The 17,991-nt window shown below is 36.2% G+C and overlaps 1 protein-coding gene across 1 annotated transcript; it reads left to right on the top strand.

Annotated features, from left to right (window-relative positions):
* Positions 1 to 1,327: 1,327 nt before the first annotated feature.
* On the top strand, positions 1,328 to 3,046 carry LOC125650233 (uncharacterized). The gene is made up of 3 exons (XM_048878347.2): positions 1,328 to 1,725; positions 2,155 to 2,538; positions 2,819 to 3,046. Exons 1-3 carry the CDS (start codon positions 1,630 to 1,632, stop codon positions 2,993 to 2,995), a joined length of 657 nt encoding a protein of 218 aa, XP_048734304.2. The 5' UTR covers positions 1,328 to 1,629; the 3' UTR covers positions 2,996 to 3,046.
* The last annotated feature ends 14,945 nt before the right edge of the window (positions 3,047 to 17,991 follow it).

The following is a 17,991-nucleotide window of genomic DNA, read 5'->3' as shown; positions in this document are numbered from 1 at the left end:
AAATATTTTTTGAAATTCACTCCATTTCATGTATTTTACCCTGAATTTAATATTTTCTTTAAGTTTCCACCTACGTAACTTTTTACACTCTGCTCTAAAGATTATTCGTATTTGGTTCAGTAGCTGGAAAAAGCTTATTTTAATATGAAAATGACACCTCGCCATCTAAATAAACCTGATAAGATAATTATATCCATACCATATCAATCACTGATACTATGAGCCTTGAAAACTTGCAGTTTGCTCTCTCATTGAAATATTTTAAAAATAACTATGAATCTACTTCATTTCTTACGTTGACATACAGTACATATTGAGGCAAAAAGGTTGGTACTCTATCAATTTAAGCAAATATTATTCTTAATTCCCGCTGCCGTTTTCATTCTCAAGATAACAGACTAAAAACTGGGATGTTTATTAATTTTTGAAAATAAGAGAGTACATTTACATTTATCTGCATTAATATCGATTCCTTTCAGAGACATCCTGATATTTTTTTAACTGTGTGTAATTTCACATAAGTTTTGCGGTTTTTCTACTTGTAACCCTTCATCCTCTAACATCCTGTATCACAATCTTTTATCTCTTATGAAGACTTCGTTGAAATTTTATTGTATCAAAGAAAGGCTCTCGGCAAACCAATTATTTGTTTTGTTAATGAGGCGGAATACTAGCAAGCAAGACACGATACTTTAAAAAGACACGAAAAACGTTTTTCTTATTAAGCACCACCAATACATACCTACAAGCTCTCTCTCTCTCTCTCTCTCTCTCTCTCTCTCTCTCTCTCTATACGTGCATACATGGATCATTTCATAAACATAGTTAGTATTTGCAGATCAAATGTCAGAGTTAACAAACATTAATTCCTTTAATTATTTGCAGTTACGGGGAAACAATTGAATTTGTTACAAAGGGCTCTAACATAACCAAAGCTTGGCATAGAAAGTATATCTTATTAATTGGGGCATTGTGGAGAGTAAGTACATACATAAAATCTAAATATCGTTAAGCGTGTGGATACGAAACATTTTCACATTTCCGTCCTTCACCTCAGCGTCTTTGCCATGCGAACCCATTCACAATCGACCATGTTTTGTTTTCATTTTATCAGTTATAGTTCACGTAAAATGTCATCCCACATGTTATTTTAAAATGTGTCCGATCCTATCAGAAGGAATTAAAATTCTCTGACCCATGTCACAAATCCACTCAGCGTAAATAATATTTTAACTACTGAGAGAACTGGACGTCAACTACAATGCGCCATCTGATGTCCTAGATATTCGTTTAGGACTATATAAGAAAGTCATGGAGATTCGTAAAGTAAGAACGAATGCCTGGATTATTACAAGTCATGAGGTATGATTTCTCTTATATCCCTTTTCAAAAACATTTTAATGCATGTTGTGCGTGTGTAAAGTTAACCCAAAATTGGTTAAAATGTCAAACCTAAGTTTAATTTTTAAAGATTTAATATAAACAGTGTACTATTTAACCAGGGGCGGCTACTCTGGGTGTGGTCAGACAGTAGGGCTGTTTCTGTCTTGGCTTGCCATCTGCTCGGCTTACACTGTAGACGTTGAGCGGAAGGAGGTCTGGAAAGAACCAGGTCAGGTCCAACGCCACATGCGCGGGATCTGTCACTTCCAGATTCTGGAACTGCAACGAGCAGGAAAATGGTGGATGAATGTCAGTTTTGACAAACCAACATATGGCTTCCAGGTAGGACAATAGTAAAAATCTAGTCTAATATCTCCATGGCTATCTATAATGATTCGACAAAATTCTAAAAAATGTATAGTTTTTCAAAACCAGTCAAAAGCCAAAATGACAATGCAAGCTCTTATAATATTGAATGAAATCATAATATAAAGAATAGTATGAAAATACAAAAACAAGTAAGATAATAAAGGAGCACAATTCGTGCATATAGGGATTCCAACAGACTGTTGGAAAACCTGCTCACCAAATACTACGTAGATATTGCCAACGAGGAACCCCAGCATCTTTTTAATACCACTTTCGGATTACTTGTGCGTACAATGAGAATGGTGTTTAATAAAGTAATAATTTGGATGATTGATCACAAGATAATGAACATTTCCGAGTTCCATTTTTATTGAAGAATCATTATATCAAAATGAATTTCAGTCGTGGATCATGAAGACTATCAACGTTTTAGATGAAGGGCGTCTTTATCGTCTGCGCAGCAATTACGAATACCACCCTCTCAATGTGTCAGTGCAATTCATCGTAGACTTTTATGGTACCCCGCCGAATGGAGTTTGCAATTCCAACATCAAAGACCCTAACCCAATTCCAACATCACCGCCTCCTACAGTTCCAACATTTGTACCGCCAGTAAACTGTCCTCGGGCACAGGGACCTGGATTGACTTCTGCGATAAAGAATGAAGCCGTTTGGAAAAATGGAATCACCAATACGATGACCGCCTTCTGTGATTTCGAATTTGAAAAGGACATCAAGAAGTACTGCATCACCGTTGACGTGGACCAGAAGACATCAGCATTTTCTGTAAGTACTGTGAAAAAACGATTGTCATATGAATGATAAATGATCCCCTTTATTCTTTACATACTACATGTATATCAAGAACTATCCATTGTCGCACGTGTATGTATATCATTACATAACTAAGTCAAGTCACTTTTTTCTTTGAAAACAAAAGATGGTTACTTTGATGAAACACAAAAATGGGTTTTATTTTACTCCATAAAATAAACTGATTTTTTTTATTTGGTAAATAATTTCTCCTATTAATAAACTACAGCAGCACACTTCCGGTATTCTGTAGGCTTGGTTCACGAAGACGATGTACTCCTCTCCGGATGGTCTAGCATATACAACTAGGAACCGGTTCAATGGAAAAGATCCCTGGATCGCCTACGCACCTGGAATCCAGTTTAAGTTCCAGATGAGTTTCAAAAGCAGTGCACCGATTGGTAACTGTACGTTGTACACTTGGGACTGATGATGCACTTGACACTGTTCTATTGTTTAAACGAATAAATACACCTGTTCGCATTGCATATTTTGTTACGTTCACTAATAAGTCGTAAGAGGCGACTAAATGGGACGGTCCTTCGGATGAGACCGCAAAAATATAATCCCGTGTCACAGCAGGTGTGGTACGATAAAGATGCTTCCCTGCTCAAAGGCCATAAGCCGTATGCGCCGAGTGTAAGTCTAATTTTACAGTCCTTCACCGGCAATGGTGACTTCTCCATATGTGTGAAAACTTCTCGTGAGGGACATTAAACAATATACAGTCAATCAATCAACCAGTCGTAAGAGGCGACTAAATGGGGGTGATTCTTCGGATGAGACCGCAAAAAACAGAGGCCCCGTGTCACAGCAGGTGTAGCACGATAAAGATATCTCCCTGCTCAAAGGCCGTAAGCGCCGAACATAGGTCTAAATTTTGCAGCCCTTAACCGACAATGGTGACTTCTTCATATGAGTGAAAAATTCTCGAGTGGGACGTTAAATAAATATACAATCAACCAACCACTAATAAGCATCAGAACTGGTTAGATACAATGTTACTCAATACAACTATATACACTGTAAGAAAAATAAATCACATGGTATATCACACCCTAGGATGTTATTTCAATAGAACGTATTACTTCATAAATGCAACGACGTGAACGAGGAGAAAAATGTTCTTTGATCTTGTCATCGCTTACCGTGTCAAATAGTTTCGGTTGTACTGGTATCCTTGAAAACAACCGTAAATCTCGCTTGTAATGAGTAAAGAAGGAATATCCACAATATTTTGATTACTTATAACGATCTAGTTTTCCAACACAAATTGTCATCGGGTCAAATGCTATCTGACCTGTTTCATACCAATTGTCAGGCCGTTCTATCATACTAATTTTGACTACGCATTACTCCCTGTACCTGATCAAGATATAGGGCTCATGGCGGGTGTAAACGGTCAGCAAGGGATGTTTACTCCTATTGGACACCTGGTCGTACCTCTGGTATGCCCAGAGGTCCATGTTTTCTATCCTCCTAATTTTGTATTCTTTATATGATTTATGAGAGTTATAGGAGTTATGAGATTGATCGCTGTTCGTTATCTTCACTTGTTCATCTACAACATTTACATCATGGTCACATGACTTTGATTGTTTGTTTTTCGTCCCTTTGAGGATTTGTCACTCATAATGTGACGTCATCAGTTGTATATGACGTACCACAAATTTAGGCCTATGCTTAGCGCTCAGAGCCACAGTAGTGAGGGTTCTTTAAAGGGAAAGGCAACCCTAACCACATTGTTGCCTTTATGAGTAAAGTATTACTGATATCGTAAATGACAGTCTTTAACAAAACTCTTTGCTTAACAATTAAATCATATTAATCTACCTTATATTTCAAATTACCCGCCGCTAAGAGAGCGGTTATTGAAGTTTAAATTATTACGTCACACCGTCGGTTCCGGTTTATTTCATCAGCAGCACTGTAAACATGACAAGTCACGAACAGTTAAGTTTGGAGCCGTATAGATTTGAGCCCGCTCTTTCGCAAGAAGAATTTAAGAAAAGAAGACGGTTCAGTCGAGTCGCAGATCAGGCAGATGGTATTCGTTTCTTCATATATGTAAATGGCTCAAACCTCAACTTGTCATTACGCAAATAATCATGATCCACAGTTTACATAATATTTTCTTTTTCAAATAACTTTGTTGGGTCAGGAATTTCGGGGGGGGGGGGGACTGTTTTCACATATCCCCTTCGCATTAGTGTAATTAACTGCTTGACAGGAAGGTATCCACCTATTTAAAATGTATTCGTAAAATCTACCACATGCACATCTTTGATGATCTCATCAAAACCGGAATAGACGGTGTGACGTCAAAATTATTGATTTTCGTGGTCTTGAATACAAAAGAGTTCCGCATCATGGCAGCTTCTATAGATGGCAGAAATTTCATTTTTTAACGTTTTGAAATTAGTACTGAAGCTTATCTACGCCGTATATCAACAGAATAGTATGACAAATCTCCATCATATAATTATTCCTATCATTTATCATACAAAAATGTTTGGGTTGCCTTTCCCTTTAACGTATTGTCGCCTGCCGCGACCTCCATATTTAAGGTCATATCCGAAAGACCCGTAATTCTCGTATCTAAATTCCGAGCGTTTGGGGAATGAGCAATCACTACCTGTATCCCCAGACCACACATATACAATGACGCCATGAAAGTACTTAAACCCTGTCACTAGAAATTAATCAGCAACCTACTGGTTATCAAGCCAACGTTCCACCACTGAGGTATTGTTTATTTCCAAAAGCAGTACTACTTATAGGTTGTAAATAAATATATTACAGTAATAACATAAGTGAAAAAGACATCAATAAGGTACAATAACAATTTCTAAGCACAAAAGTATGGTGTCCGGATAGGGCCATTTGCAAAAGCGTGACTGCGCGTTAGTCAAAACACGCCGTCACGCTCTCACGCCAACAAGCAACGCTCTTTCGCGACAACAAGCAATGCACCTTCGCGTCAACAAGCAACGCACCTTTGCGCTGTCACGCCAACAAGCAACGCGCTTTCGCGCCGACAAGCAACGCGCCTTCGCACTAACACAACTTTACACAATTCGCCTTCGCGCTGACAAACAATGCGCAGTCACGCTAACACAACTTTACACATCTCGTGCTTGTCTGCGAGAAGGCGAATTGTGTTAGCGTGACTGCGCGTGGCTTGTCGGCGCGAAGGCGAGTTGTGTAAAGTTGTGTTAGCGTGACTGCGTGAAGGCGAGTTGTGTTAGCGTGACGGCGCGTTGCTTGTCGGCGCGAAGGTTGTTGGCGTGACGGCGCGAAGCTTGTTGGCGTGACGGCGCAAAGGCGCGTTGCTTGTTGGTGTGACAGCGTGTTGTGACTAACGCGCAGTCACGCTTTTGCAATTGGCCCTATCCGGACACCATACAAACAAGAGTACCGCAAACGGTACATAATACGCCCGTGAAATGCTTACATAGGGTGTTTTTCTTGTGCTATAATTTGTATAACTTTGCTTCAGGTAGTATCAGCCATTATGAGGCTGTGACAAACTTTCATAAGACCAAAGGTCTTAGCTTAAAAATCGAGATTTCCTCAACATGGACCAAGTTCAACAACCTGTAATTTTTTTCAAAAATGGAAGAAAATCAAAATCCTTCCCCAGATGCACATCTTCAATACCCATACAAACACTCCGCAAAATAAGAAGGTCCTCACTTGAAAACTGTGGGAGGAGTAGGGCGGACAAATTATGTACCCTCCATAGAATATTAATTTCCAAATAGACTAAGTTCAACAACCTGTAATTTTCTCACAAATTGTAGAAAATCAAAATCCATCCCACATGCACATCTTCAATACCCATACAAACACTCCACAAAATAAGAAGGCTCTCACTTGAAAACTGTGGGAGGAGTAGGGCGGACAAATTATGTACCCTCCATATAATAATTATTTCCAAATAGAGGGGCAAAACTCCTGGACAAAAGGTCGAAATGGATCAAAATTGCACTATGATCTAGAGTGACCCACAAAGAAGCTACACAGCAAGTTTCAGCATATGTGAAAGGGAAATGAAATTATAAAGAGAAAACCCCGAACGGACGGACGTACAGACATCGCTAAAGACGGGCGTATAAAAAGTACTGTGTCCGGTTCGTTCATGACTTTAATTATATATATTATATGCAGTGCCAATACAATCTGCTAAAGTTCTTGGACCTCCATTAAAATGTTATAGTTCGAGACAAATATATTTTACCTGAGAGCTTGACCGAAGGACCATGTTTCATTGTTGGTCACAAACAACGTTATGCCAATTCAATATATCTACATGACAAAGTTAGATTCTATATATTACATCTCTCGATAAACGCACTTCATAGAAAAAGAAATCTATCAAAACAAGTACACTTGACTTTGGAGAATTTGTTCAAAATGGGCTATATAGGCTACCTCGATAAACTTAATACCAGTGATTTTGGTTTCTCCCATCCATAAGCAGACTCATCACATTAAACGTGTGATCTTATACACATGTTACACAAGTTTTCATTAGTGGCTTTGACGAAATGGCCATCTTTCAGGACAATGCATGCTGTCCGAATATACGCAACATCAACTTCGAATGCCCATATTATGCAGTTGTGACATGAACAAATAATGTAACTTCTTGGATAATGACCTTGGTCAAATTACTTTGGCTCAGGACAAGGCACTCAGTGTGTCTAATACATGTTTGGAGTATAGAAGATTAAAATACAATTTCTCCGTATGTGCCACACTCAATGGTTTATTTGGCCACGCTCTAAGGTCCATTTGGCCACGCTCTAAGGTCCATTTGGCCACGCTCTGTGGTCTAGAGGTTTACATGTTCGATGTAACTATATTTTCAGTCTATTATTACAAAAATTAATACATTTCTTCCCGACTAATTTAGTCCCGTCCTTGGATATGAAGTCTTAAACCTTAGGCCACGAATTTAATAATTCTGGTAGAAGCACCCGTGCCCATGATAATTAGGCACTTGTTTGACTAATAAATACTTAGAAGTTGAAGAGAGTTTTTAAATATTACATTATTTTAATAGCCCCCTACCCGTTAAGATGCTGTACATCAAATTAGGTGACAAATGCTTATTAGTTTCTTAGTAGAAGCTAAAAATGTTGAAGTTTTTTTTTTAAATGACGACGCACATTGTTATTCAGGAACGGATAGCAATAGGTCCTCCGATGATTGCATGTAAAGATACATTTCTATTATGGACCAGTTTCTGTTATATTTTAATCAGGAGTACGTGTTTATCTGCACTATGACGTGAATTCTTTGTACGAAAGTGAAATGTATTTAACCATTTTAATATTGTAGGATTGATTGTTTGAGCCATTTTAACTGGTATTAAACTGATGATAGTAACGATCATTACTATCATCCCAAGATGGCGGAAGGAAATTCGGTAAAACCACGTTTACTTATTCTATCTATTTGTATTGTTTATTTGCGAATGATATGTAGGTAAGAAATATCATACAGTAGCAACAATTATGATTAGGTGTTATTTTATCTTTTATACGGCTCAATGAACAGGAAATTCGTCGTTGAAAAAACAGCGAGGATGATAGTAACGGAAATGAATTATTATAGTAACGTAAGAACTTATATGTATCAATGGTGATAGTAACGACAAAAAGATGATATTATAACGATAAAAGGATGTACATGTAGACAATCAACCATAATTATATACACGTATATGAAAGTGTTATTTGAATGTTATATTATTCGAAAGATTTTGAAACATGAAATTCCATAAATATGTTGAAAATTAACATATAAAAAGAATGAACATTGACGTGCAAAATCAAAATTAAACAATTAAAACAAAGCAAACAAACATAAAGAGGAACTTCTTGTATACAGATGATAATCCTGTGATTAAGAACAATTCAAAATTTTTCGAACAGTGTAGAACAAAAAATAATACCATCTACTGACTGTAAAGAAACATCCTAAAATAGAGCAAAACAGGACAGATACAAATCGGACAATTTTGGTGTTGTTTTATCTAGTCTTCATATCTTAAAAGATTCATTCAGTTCTCAAAATTAAACAAATATTAAACATATTATCCACCAGTATGGAAAGATTCAGTGTTATTAAAACGAAGCTAAAAAGTCTAGTCTAAAGACCACTTTTGTACCCTTTCTAAATCATTAAATGTGCATGCAATGTAATTAATATACTATTTTTATATAAGACCTTTCAATGGGTACTAAACCTTTTAACCTTGACATTTGACATACTTTTTAAAAAATTGACATTGGTCATAACTTCTAAATGGTAAATATTAGAGCTTTCATATTACATATGAGCATTTCTTGTGACAAGATCTTTCTACTGGTACAAAGGTATTTGTCCCTGTGACCTTGACCAACTTTGTAATTGACCATTATCGGGGGCATTTGTGTTTCACAAACACATCTTGTCTCATTTTCTTTTTGTGCTTACAGATGAACTAATATTTGGTATATTTCTTTGTGTTGAAAAGTTACAGATCAAATTCGACTTTTCTGTGAATTGGTCTATTTTCACCATGAATGTTATTGCTCTTAGACTTTGAACATTTCAAATTATTCACTGATATTTAGACTATTTTTGCCGTTCTTGTAAATAATGAACTAATTTTTGGTTTATATATCTCTTTATATTGACAACTTACAGGTCAAATTCGAGTTTACGAGAAAGAAGCCAGTTATTTTCTCCAAAGTTATTGCTCTTAGGTTTTGTAAATTTCTAATTATTCGTAAATTTTTATGCCCCCCCCCCCAATCGAAGATTCGGGGGTACAATGTATATCATTTTTGGTCTGTCTGTCCGTCTGTTTATCCACAAAAACTTTAACTTTAGTCATAAGTTTTGAATGCTTAGTGCTCGGGTTTCCCTGTGTATTCCTTGTGACATGACCTTTCGTTGGTACCATAATTACTTTGCTGCCGTACGGGGACATCGGTGTTTCACAAACACATCTCGTTTTCTTGCTGTGCTCGTAGAGATGCCATCCTATGAAGGCAGACTATGTAGTATAAGGAGCAAGAGGTAATTTTTTTTTAATCAATATCTCTCAAGTATTTAAAAGTTTTTAGAGCAATATCTTAATGCCTAAACATTCAATGCAAATAGAAAGCAATTCTTGCATTTGATCGAATTTAATCCAGTGTGGAATAAACTTTATATTTTGATATTTAAAAACAAATTTAAAGCCATAAAAACAAACTTCAGATAGCTCTATTTAGAATAACGGTTGTAAGAGTACTTTAACCCGGTCCTTTTCATGCAAATACTTACGAAGATAATATTCAATATCATATAATCTAATAATTACGTGCTTCCCGATTGGCTGAGATTCAACAGCCTAGGGAAATAGAACATTTTATTCACTAGCACGTGCCTTTTAGATGAATGATATTTCACCTTTTATATAAACATTCGATTTTCCAAACATCGGGCCAAAAGTAAATTGGCAATTTCAAAATTCCTACATTTAATTAATGTGCTCTTAAAAACATAATCAAAACGACAGATCAGAGGCATACTACATATGTACTTCCATTACTTAGATTTGGACGTCGTGTTGTTAAGAATTGCTAGTAAAACCATGTTTTCGGTATGGAACATAATTTCTGTTGTTGTGAAAATGACAAAACTATTGGGACTAATTTGTTAAAGATATTAACATCAGAGTTAATTAATCTGTATCCTGTCACTGAAAATGTCCAATTGCATATGTACCTTGTAAATAAACACCATTACCAAGTTCTTCATTACCAGCGCTATTCGTGAAGGTAGAAATTGGAAAGACAACTCGTATCTTAAACTAGGTGTGTCCACACAACACGAATGCCCCCGCCTGCAATAAAGTCAAATGTAGGAAATCCATCAAAGTATAGCGTTGAATGTGATATTCAGATTGTATATTACACGCATTTAGTACAATGAAGAACTCAACAACAATCGTTTAAATATGTTTTAACAACAATAAAATAAATCTGGTCGCACAACTCAATAAAAAATCAACGAACCGGAACAAAACTCAAGCTCGATCTGTAACTCATCAATATACATCAGCATACAACAAGTCAATTCAGTATATCAAGGTCTTTAGAAATAAAGTCCGGAAAACTGGTCCTAACGCTAAATTTTATACGTTAAATGGGTACAACTCCATAGACAAGAGACCCATGGGCCACATCGCTCACCTGAGTCACCTTGGCTCATATTTATAGATTTTTCCTATATACAATGTATTCGCATGTAAAACGTTGGTCCATATTGTGACCCCAACCTACTCCCGGGGGCTATGATTCTTTTTTTCAAAATTGAATCTGGACTTTGTCAGGAAGGTTTCATGTGAATGTAAACTTTTCTGGCCCAGTGATTTTTCTTCAGAAGATTTTTAAAGATTTTCCCTATATATTTGTATGTAAAAATTGATCCCCTGTTGTCACCTCATCTTCATCTTACTCCCAGGGGCCATGATTTGAACAAACTTGAATCTGCACTATGTCAGGAAGCTTTCATGTACATTTCCACTTTCCTGACCCAGTAGTTTTTGAGAAGAATGTTTTTACAGATTTTCCCTATATATTTGTATACAAATATGTAACTCATCAATGTACACCTGCATACAAAAAATCAATGCAATATATCAAGACGTTTAGAAAAAAAGTCCGGAAAACTGGTTGTCGCGGAAGGACGGACAAGGGTAAACCTACATGTACATATATATCCCCCGAACACTTAGTGGCTGGGCATGAACACTAAACTTCCATTGAATTGTTCAAGGAATCTCAGACAAGTAGATATGTCTGTCTGTCCATCCTTTTGTAAATTTTACACATTTTTAACTTCTCTAGAACCACTTGACCAATTTCAACCAAACTTGCTATAAAGCACCCTTGAGTACAGCCAGGGGGTAAAAACTATTTAAATGATGGGTCACGTCCTTTGTAAAGGGAAGATAATTAAGAATAGTGAAAATATGGTGTAATATAATCTTTCAATAATCTTTCTAAGAACCACTCAATCAGAAAAGACAAAAATTATGTAAAAACATTCAAACTTGGTCAAATCATGGCCCAGGGATAGAGTGAAAGGATAGGGGATGGAAGTTTCACATGCGGAAACATTGTATATAGGAAATACAAATTTTCTTCTCAAGAACAGGGCCTTGATAATTCATATTAATATTCAAACATCCTCGGGCGGTGTATATTCAAGTTTGCTAAACATAAACGGATGGGGGTGTTGTTAGAAAACAAAAAAGTTTTATTTAAGAACACATAGGGGGAAACTTGAAATAAACAATTTCGCAAGGCCAACAGTGCCATGATTATTTATAATAATATACAAGCATCGTCAGGAGATGCAGATACAAGTTTCTTCAATTTGTGACCCCAGTGGTAGGGAGGGGTCACAATTGGGATTAAATTTTCACATCGGAATAGATAGGAAGTCTATAAAATCTTTTTTCATATACAGTACACAGGATTAGTTGTGTTAATTAGCAAATATTCTTAGGTAGTACATATTTAAATTGTTGAAATCAATGCCCCTGGGGGCAGAATGCGGCCACAATATAGGACTATAGTTTTCCCATGACAATGTATAGGTGGAAACTTCCCGAAAGTATCAGAACCATGGATATGCATGCAAGCATCCTCAGGTAGTGCAGACATAACTTTGTTCAAATCATGGGGTAGGGCGAGGCAGATAATTGATTGTTTTGGGTTTAATGTCGTTTGGACAATATTTCAGCCATTCTACGGCGGTTAAGGAGAGGAAATATGTAATATTTAGAGTATCCTTGAACGAGTGTATCTTCTGATACCAGTCGAGGGGGCGGAGTTCAAGGTTACTCTAAATGTTTTGTATCATTGCGCTCAGAAATTATTGCATCATCCTTAATTATATAACTGTACTCTAACAAGGGACTGTGTGAACAAAATTTAGACCAATCAAAACTCATTATCAAAATCGCATGTTTATCCGATACGGTCGAATAAAACGCTTGTCACTTTTTAAGCAATAACCACCATGGACGATGGCTGGGAATTTTTGCTCTCACAGTTTGCAGAATCCGTATATAGAAAATCAGATACATGTTAAAGATTTGTTGCAAAGTATGACACTCGATCTACTGGGACTAAAAACTGAACCTCATGGATTTCGATATAGGAGATATTTTGGACATGATGGAGACTGATTTAAGTGTGCCAAATTTCTCCAGTCCTGAGGTCGAGATGAAAAATGAACGATTTGAACCGGTGTCCGATGATGAAATTCAGCGTTTGATAGACTCACAAAAAATCTTAACACTCGTAAAAATACTAAATGGGCAATTGATACGTTCAACAAGTGGCGTGCCGCACGGGGCAATGTCCCATTTTTGACCGAGATGAATTACTGGATGCAACGATTTGTGTTGAAGTAAGAAAACAAGAAGACAGCTCGGAATATCCAATACGTTTATTTGAGTTTGTTTTATTGATAATTAAATGGACTAGTTTGTTTATATTGTTTCTCCTCCAATGTAAGGTCAAATGTCATTGAGATTGTCAATTCACCCTGACATGCTCCATCTTGATAGAGTATGGTTGTTAGAGCACAACAAGTCATGGTGTATCAAAAATAAAAACACAGTGATCATCAAAGGAAAAACACCACAGCAATGATACAACATTACTTAGAATCCAGTACAGGGAATTAACCCTGAATGTATGAGGTATCACCTAAACAGCTCCATTCACAAATTTCTGTCATATGAATGCAGAAATTGTAAACCACATTAGGTCTACATGTAGGTGACTTTGTATCAGATGCTGACATGTTGAGCGAATTTGTCAAATCCAACGAGTGCCAAAATTCAGTAATACAAGTTCAGTAACTCCTTCATTATATAGCTAAGTTGGAAATTGAAGCATGATTGGCACGTATATGAACGAGCGCAATATCACAGTTATTTGCGTTTTCAACATTCAAAAATTCAGAGGCCTGTGATTCATCCAACTGCATAAATTAATGCTTGTGAAATGTTTCAAAGTGTGAATGATATTTACTGGTCCTTACAGTAAATCGGGGTCGAAGTGTTACAAGAATTAATTGATACTTCATTGATAAAATATTGAGACCGTCTAGCAGAGCGTACCAAACGATAGCTGGTCCGGTATTTGTTTACAACTAAGGGAGACGTCGGTTCTCACCTGAGTAAGAATTTGGGCTATCCGAGTCGCAATTGAACGGATAGTTTCTTACGCATTGTGACATTTGAACTCTACCAAACTAACCCATCTTTCTACTGGGGTTAGTATGGTAACGGTGGGCCCGGAAATGATAATGCGCATGCATCAGCTTTCGAAAAGTTTAGACCTATGCGTAGCGCTTACAGCCATAACATTGAAGGTTCTTCAACGTACCAAGGAAAATCATATCAGTCTTTAGAATTTCAGAATTAGCACATGGCGACTCTTGAGGAGAGCATTGACAGAAGTTGCTGGGGTTACACTATAGTTATTTGTAGGCAACAACACATAGGAATACCATCTGCTTGTCTGATCGCAGAATCCATGTGCATCGATTATATCAAGCCTTTACTTAATTCAATAAAAGAACTGTTATGAATTCAATAAAAGAACTCTTATGAAAAAGATTAAAAAGATAAAATCTTTTCCTTTCCATGTCTCCAGAGACATCGATTGTTTCACTGCGGACCTATAACTATATCTATTTATAAAAGTGCACACTGCATTCAGTTATGTTTAAGCCTATCCTATCCTTCCCTAATCAATTTATTCCTTACAATTCAATTTAAAAGTTATACGGTACCAATTTTGATGCACCAGATGCGCATTTCGACAAATAATGTCTCTTCAGTGATGCTCAACCGAAATGTTTGAAATCCGAAATTCAATTCACCAATTAATAAATTAGTTTTCATGTTTTGGGATCAATTTCAAACAATACTTTAAGCGTTCATGGTGTCGTAATCATTTAGTAGCAAGTTATTCTATTAAAAAAATAATGAATGTTGTTCACCCAAAAAGATTATGTGTTACAAACGAAATTTTTAAAATTATTCGCTAATAAGTACAAAATCTACATGCAAGAAAAACCAAACCTCTGTAACTTATAGATTAAAAGTTGATACATTTGCATCTAAAACAATGTTATAAAAGTAATTTAATCACAATACATTTTTCAGCAAGCATGATTTGCACAAAACCTGTTCTGAATATTGACACAGAGACAGGACTCGCCAGTACAAAGTCGGGGACGCATATAAGGTATAAATCTGTAATTTTACAATATTTTCATAACTTTGCGCGCGCGCGAATGTGTGTCTGACTTTGCTACTACAAAATAGCACTACATAACTACACCACCCACAGAAAAAAAAACTTCTACGGACTCCAGGTAATAAACTTGTAGCACAGTAAAAAAAAATAATAATAAAAATCAGGAAAAGGGATTCAATAAAATAAAAGTTGAGATCCTTCACCAAATGCGAATCCAGGGCTGTTTACATTTACTAGAAAATTGATCGTCATAAAAAGGTGTCATAAATCCTAAACTTCACAAAACCCTTTCAAACAAAGATACATCGCTGGATCCAATAAATGTTCTGGCAAACCTCTATCTTTACTCCTCTCGAAAATATTAACCGCTGTGAAGGAGAAACGTAAGACGTATTGTGCGACACTATATACCAGAAGTGGTGTAAATCCAATGCGGATTCTAAAACATTCTTAAGAACTTCTCTGAATTTGAAATCACCAAACTTTTCACAAATCAGCAACATCAAAACGTATGACTTTTCAACACTTTACGCGACTAAGCCTTACGATAAATTAAAGACGAGACTTTTTGACATCATAGACAGTAGCTTCTTCAACAAAAATGGAAAAAGGAAATATTCGTATCTAGTGATCAGTTATTCTGATTTTACGTACAGGTACTCATAAGTTGATATTAAAAAGATACCGGAGTTCCTTAATGATAATATCTTCTTATTTTTTGGTGATCAGATCTTCCAGTCTATTGGAATTCCCATCAACACGAATTCTTTCATAGCTGACCAGTTTTTCTTAGCTTTTCTTAGCCGAAGGCTCAAAGAGCTAATCATGTGGCCATATGTGTGGAGTGCGGTGTGCGTCAACTTTTTGGAAAAAGGGATACATCTCAAGAACCCCTTGGCCAATTTTTGTCAAATTTGTCACAGGGTATTCTTGGCCCAAGGGCTTTCACTTGTACTAAAACTAGGGTTGTGACCCTTTAACAAGGGGATATAATTAGGAAAATGCAAACAAAAGTAGTGGTTGCTAAAAAATCTTCTTCTCAAGAACCACTGGACAAATTATCACCAAACTTATGCATAAGGATGAGGATAGGTTGTAGATAAAACAAAAATCTTCAAGGCATCATCCTGGGGCAAAGGATGTGGTCTCAAGGTCACTTCAAAGTTGATCTTAAATTTTGTTTTGTTAAAACTTTGATATTTTGCTTAGTATAAGGACTAGGATCATCAAATTTTGTCAGTTGATGCATCTGAGGACCCAATATCATGTTGTCCCAAAAGTAGGTCATGGTGACCTACTTTTTGAATTTGGCAGGTAATTATTATTAAATGGATTTTGATGCATATCTTAAACACTTTTGAGTCTATGATCATCAAAAGTTGTCAGTTGATGGATCATGGGACCGAAAAGTGCGTCATGTGAAAAGTATGTCACCATGACCTACTTTCTGAATTTTATGGCTAATCATTTATGAATACATTTTAAGTTGTTATTTCAGATACCGAGAGATTTAGAATCATCAAACCTTGTAAGTCGATGCGTCTAGAAGCCTCAAAACATATCTATAAAAAAAGTAGGTCACAATGACCTACTTTTTGAATTTTGCAGACATTCAAATTTCACGTTTTCAATTTTAGATGCATATTTTGGACACTATGAAATCTAGGATCATCAAACTTTGTCAGTTGATGCATCTTGAGTCTTCATAGTTTGTTGACCAAAAAGTAGGTCACCGTGACCTACTTTTGGAATTTGACGTCTATATTTTAATATTTCAGATACTATTTGACTTACGATCATCAAACTTTGTCAGTTGATGGGTCTTGAGTCTTCAGAGTGTGTCTATCAAAGAGTAGGTCACTGTGACCTACTTTTAGAATTTGACGTTTATATCTGAATATTTCAGATACTATTTGACTTCAATTATCAAACTTTGTCAGTTGATCATCTTGAGTCTTTGGAGTGTGTCGACCAAAATGTAGGTCACTGTGGTCTTCTTTTGGAATTTGACGGCTATATTTGAATACTATTTGATTCTTTAAAACCTTGTTAATTGATGAATCTTGGTTAGTGAGAATTTTTGCCTGTTCTACAATGTATCAGAAGAGCGATTCTAGGCCCATGGGCCTCTTGTATTCTTATGAGGTAGAATTTATTCCAAACCTTCTACAATAGAAGAAAAAATCTCTTGCTGCGGCCTTCAACTCGACATTTAGATATATCGAGGACATTTTATCCATTAACAAAAATCATTTTCATTCATATGTCGATTTGATATATTCCAGTAAATTCGAAATAAAAGACACCAAAGAGTTTTCCACATCTGCTTCGTACTTAGATATTTTATTGAACATAGATCCTAACGGCAAACTAACCACTCGACTTTATGACAAACGGGGTGATTTCAGCTTCTCCATCAGTTTTTTTTTTATTATCACCTGCGTATGGTGTTTATTTATCGCAATTGATTCGATACACAAGAGCTTGTTCTGCGTATGATCATTTTTTTAAAAATCTAGACAAGCTGCTGATAAAAACAAGTTGATGTTACAGGAGTTTTAACAGTGGCGTTTAACGTCAACATTTCGCAAAAGCTATGGTCGTTATAACGCTCTAGTTTGCCAACATAACCAGTTGTTGAGTTAAATGCTGTTTCATACCGATTGTTAGGCCGTTTTTATCACACTGTTTTTGACTACGGATAACTCCGTTTACCTGATTAAGATATAAGGCTCACGGAGGGTGTGATCGGTCGACAGGGGATGCTTACTTCTCCTAGGCACCTGATCCCACCCCTGGTATATCCAGGGGTTTGTGTTTGCCCAACTCTTAATTTTGTATTCCTTATAGGAACTATGAGATTGATCACTGTTTGTTATCTTCACATTTTCATAATATTTATTTCGTAATAAATCTTTATTTTAGTGATAAAATCATGACCACTTTTATATAGTTGATTACAAAAATAAACCGCGTGATGTTTCCTTTCACTTATACACACCGGTCGATCGCTGATATTCATCACTATGAGTAAATATTCTTTCTTTTAAATATTTTCAAATAATATTAAAATAAGAAAAAGTATATAACTAATTCT

This window comes from Ostrea edulis, chromosome 5, assembly GCF_947568905.1.
Source record: "Ostrea edulis chromosome 5, xbOstEdul1.1, whole genome shotgun sequence".
Taxonomy (NCBI): Eukaryota; Metazoa; Mollusca; class Bivalvia; order Ostreida; family Ostreidae; genus Ostrea; species Ostrea edulis.
The sequence above is the reverse complement of the archived record's forward strand: the minus strand, read 5'-3'. Positions and strand labels throughout refer to the sequence as shown.

Excerpts from the sequence above, each read along its gene's own strand:
- LOC125650233 (XM_048878347.2), top strand. The coding sequence starts at position 1,630 with ATGCGCGGGATCTGTCACTTCCAGATTCTGGAACTGCAACGAGCAGGA. Across the intron at positions 1,726-2,154 it reads AACCAACATATGGCTTCCAG|TCGTGGATCATGAAGACTAT; the intron begins GTAGGACAATAG and ends AATGAATTTCAG. Across the intron at positions 2,539-2,818 it reads AGAAGACATCAGCATTTTCT|GCTTGGTTCACGAAGACGAT; the intron begins GTAAGTACTGTG and ends GGTATTCTGTAG.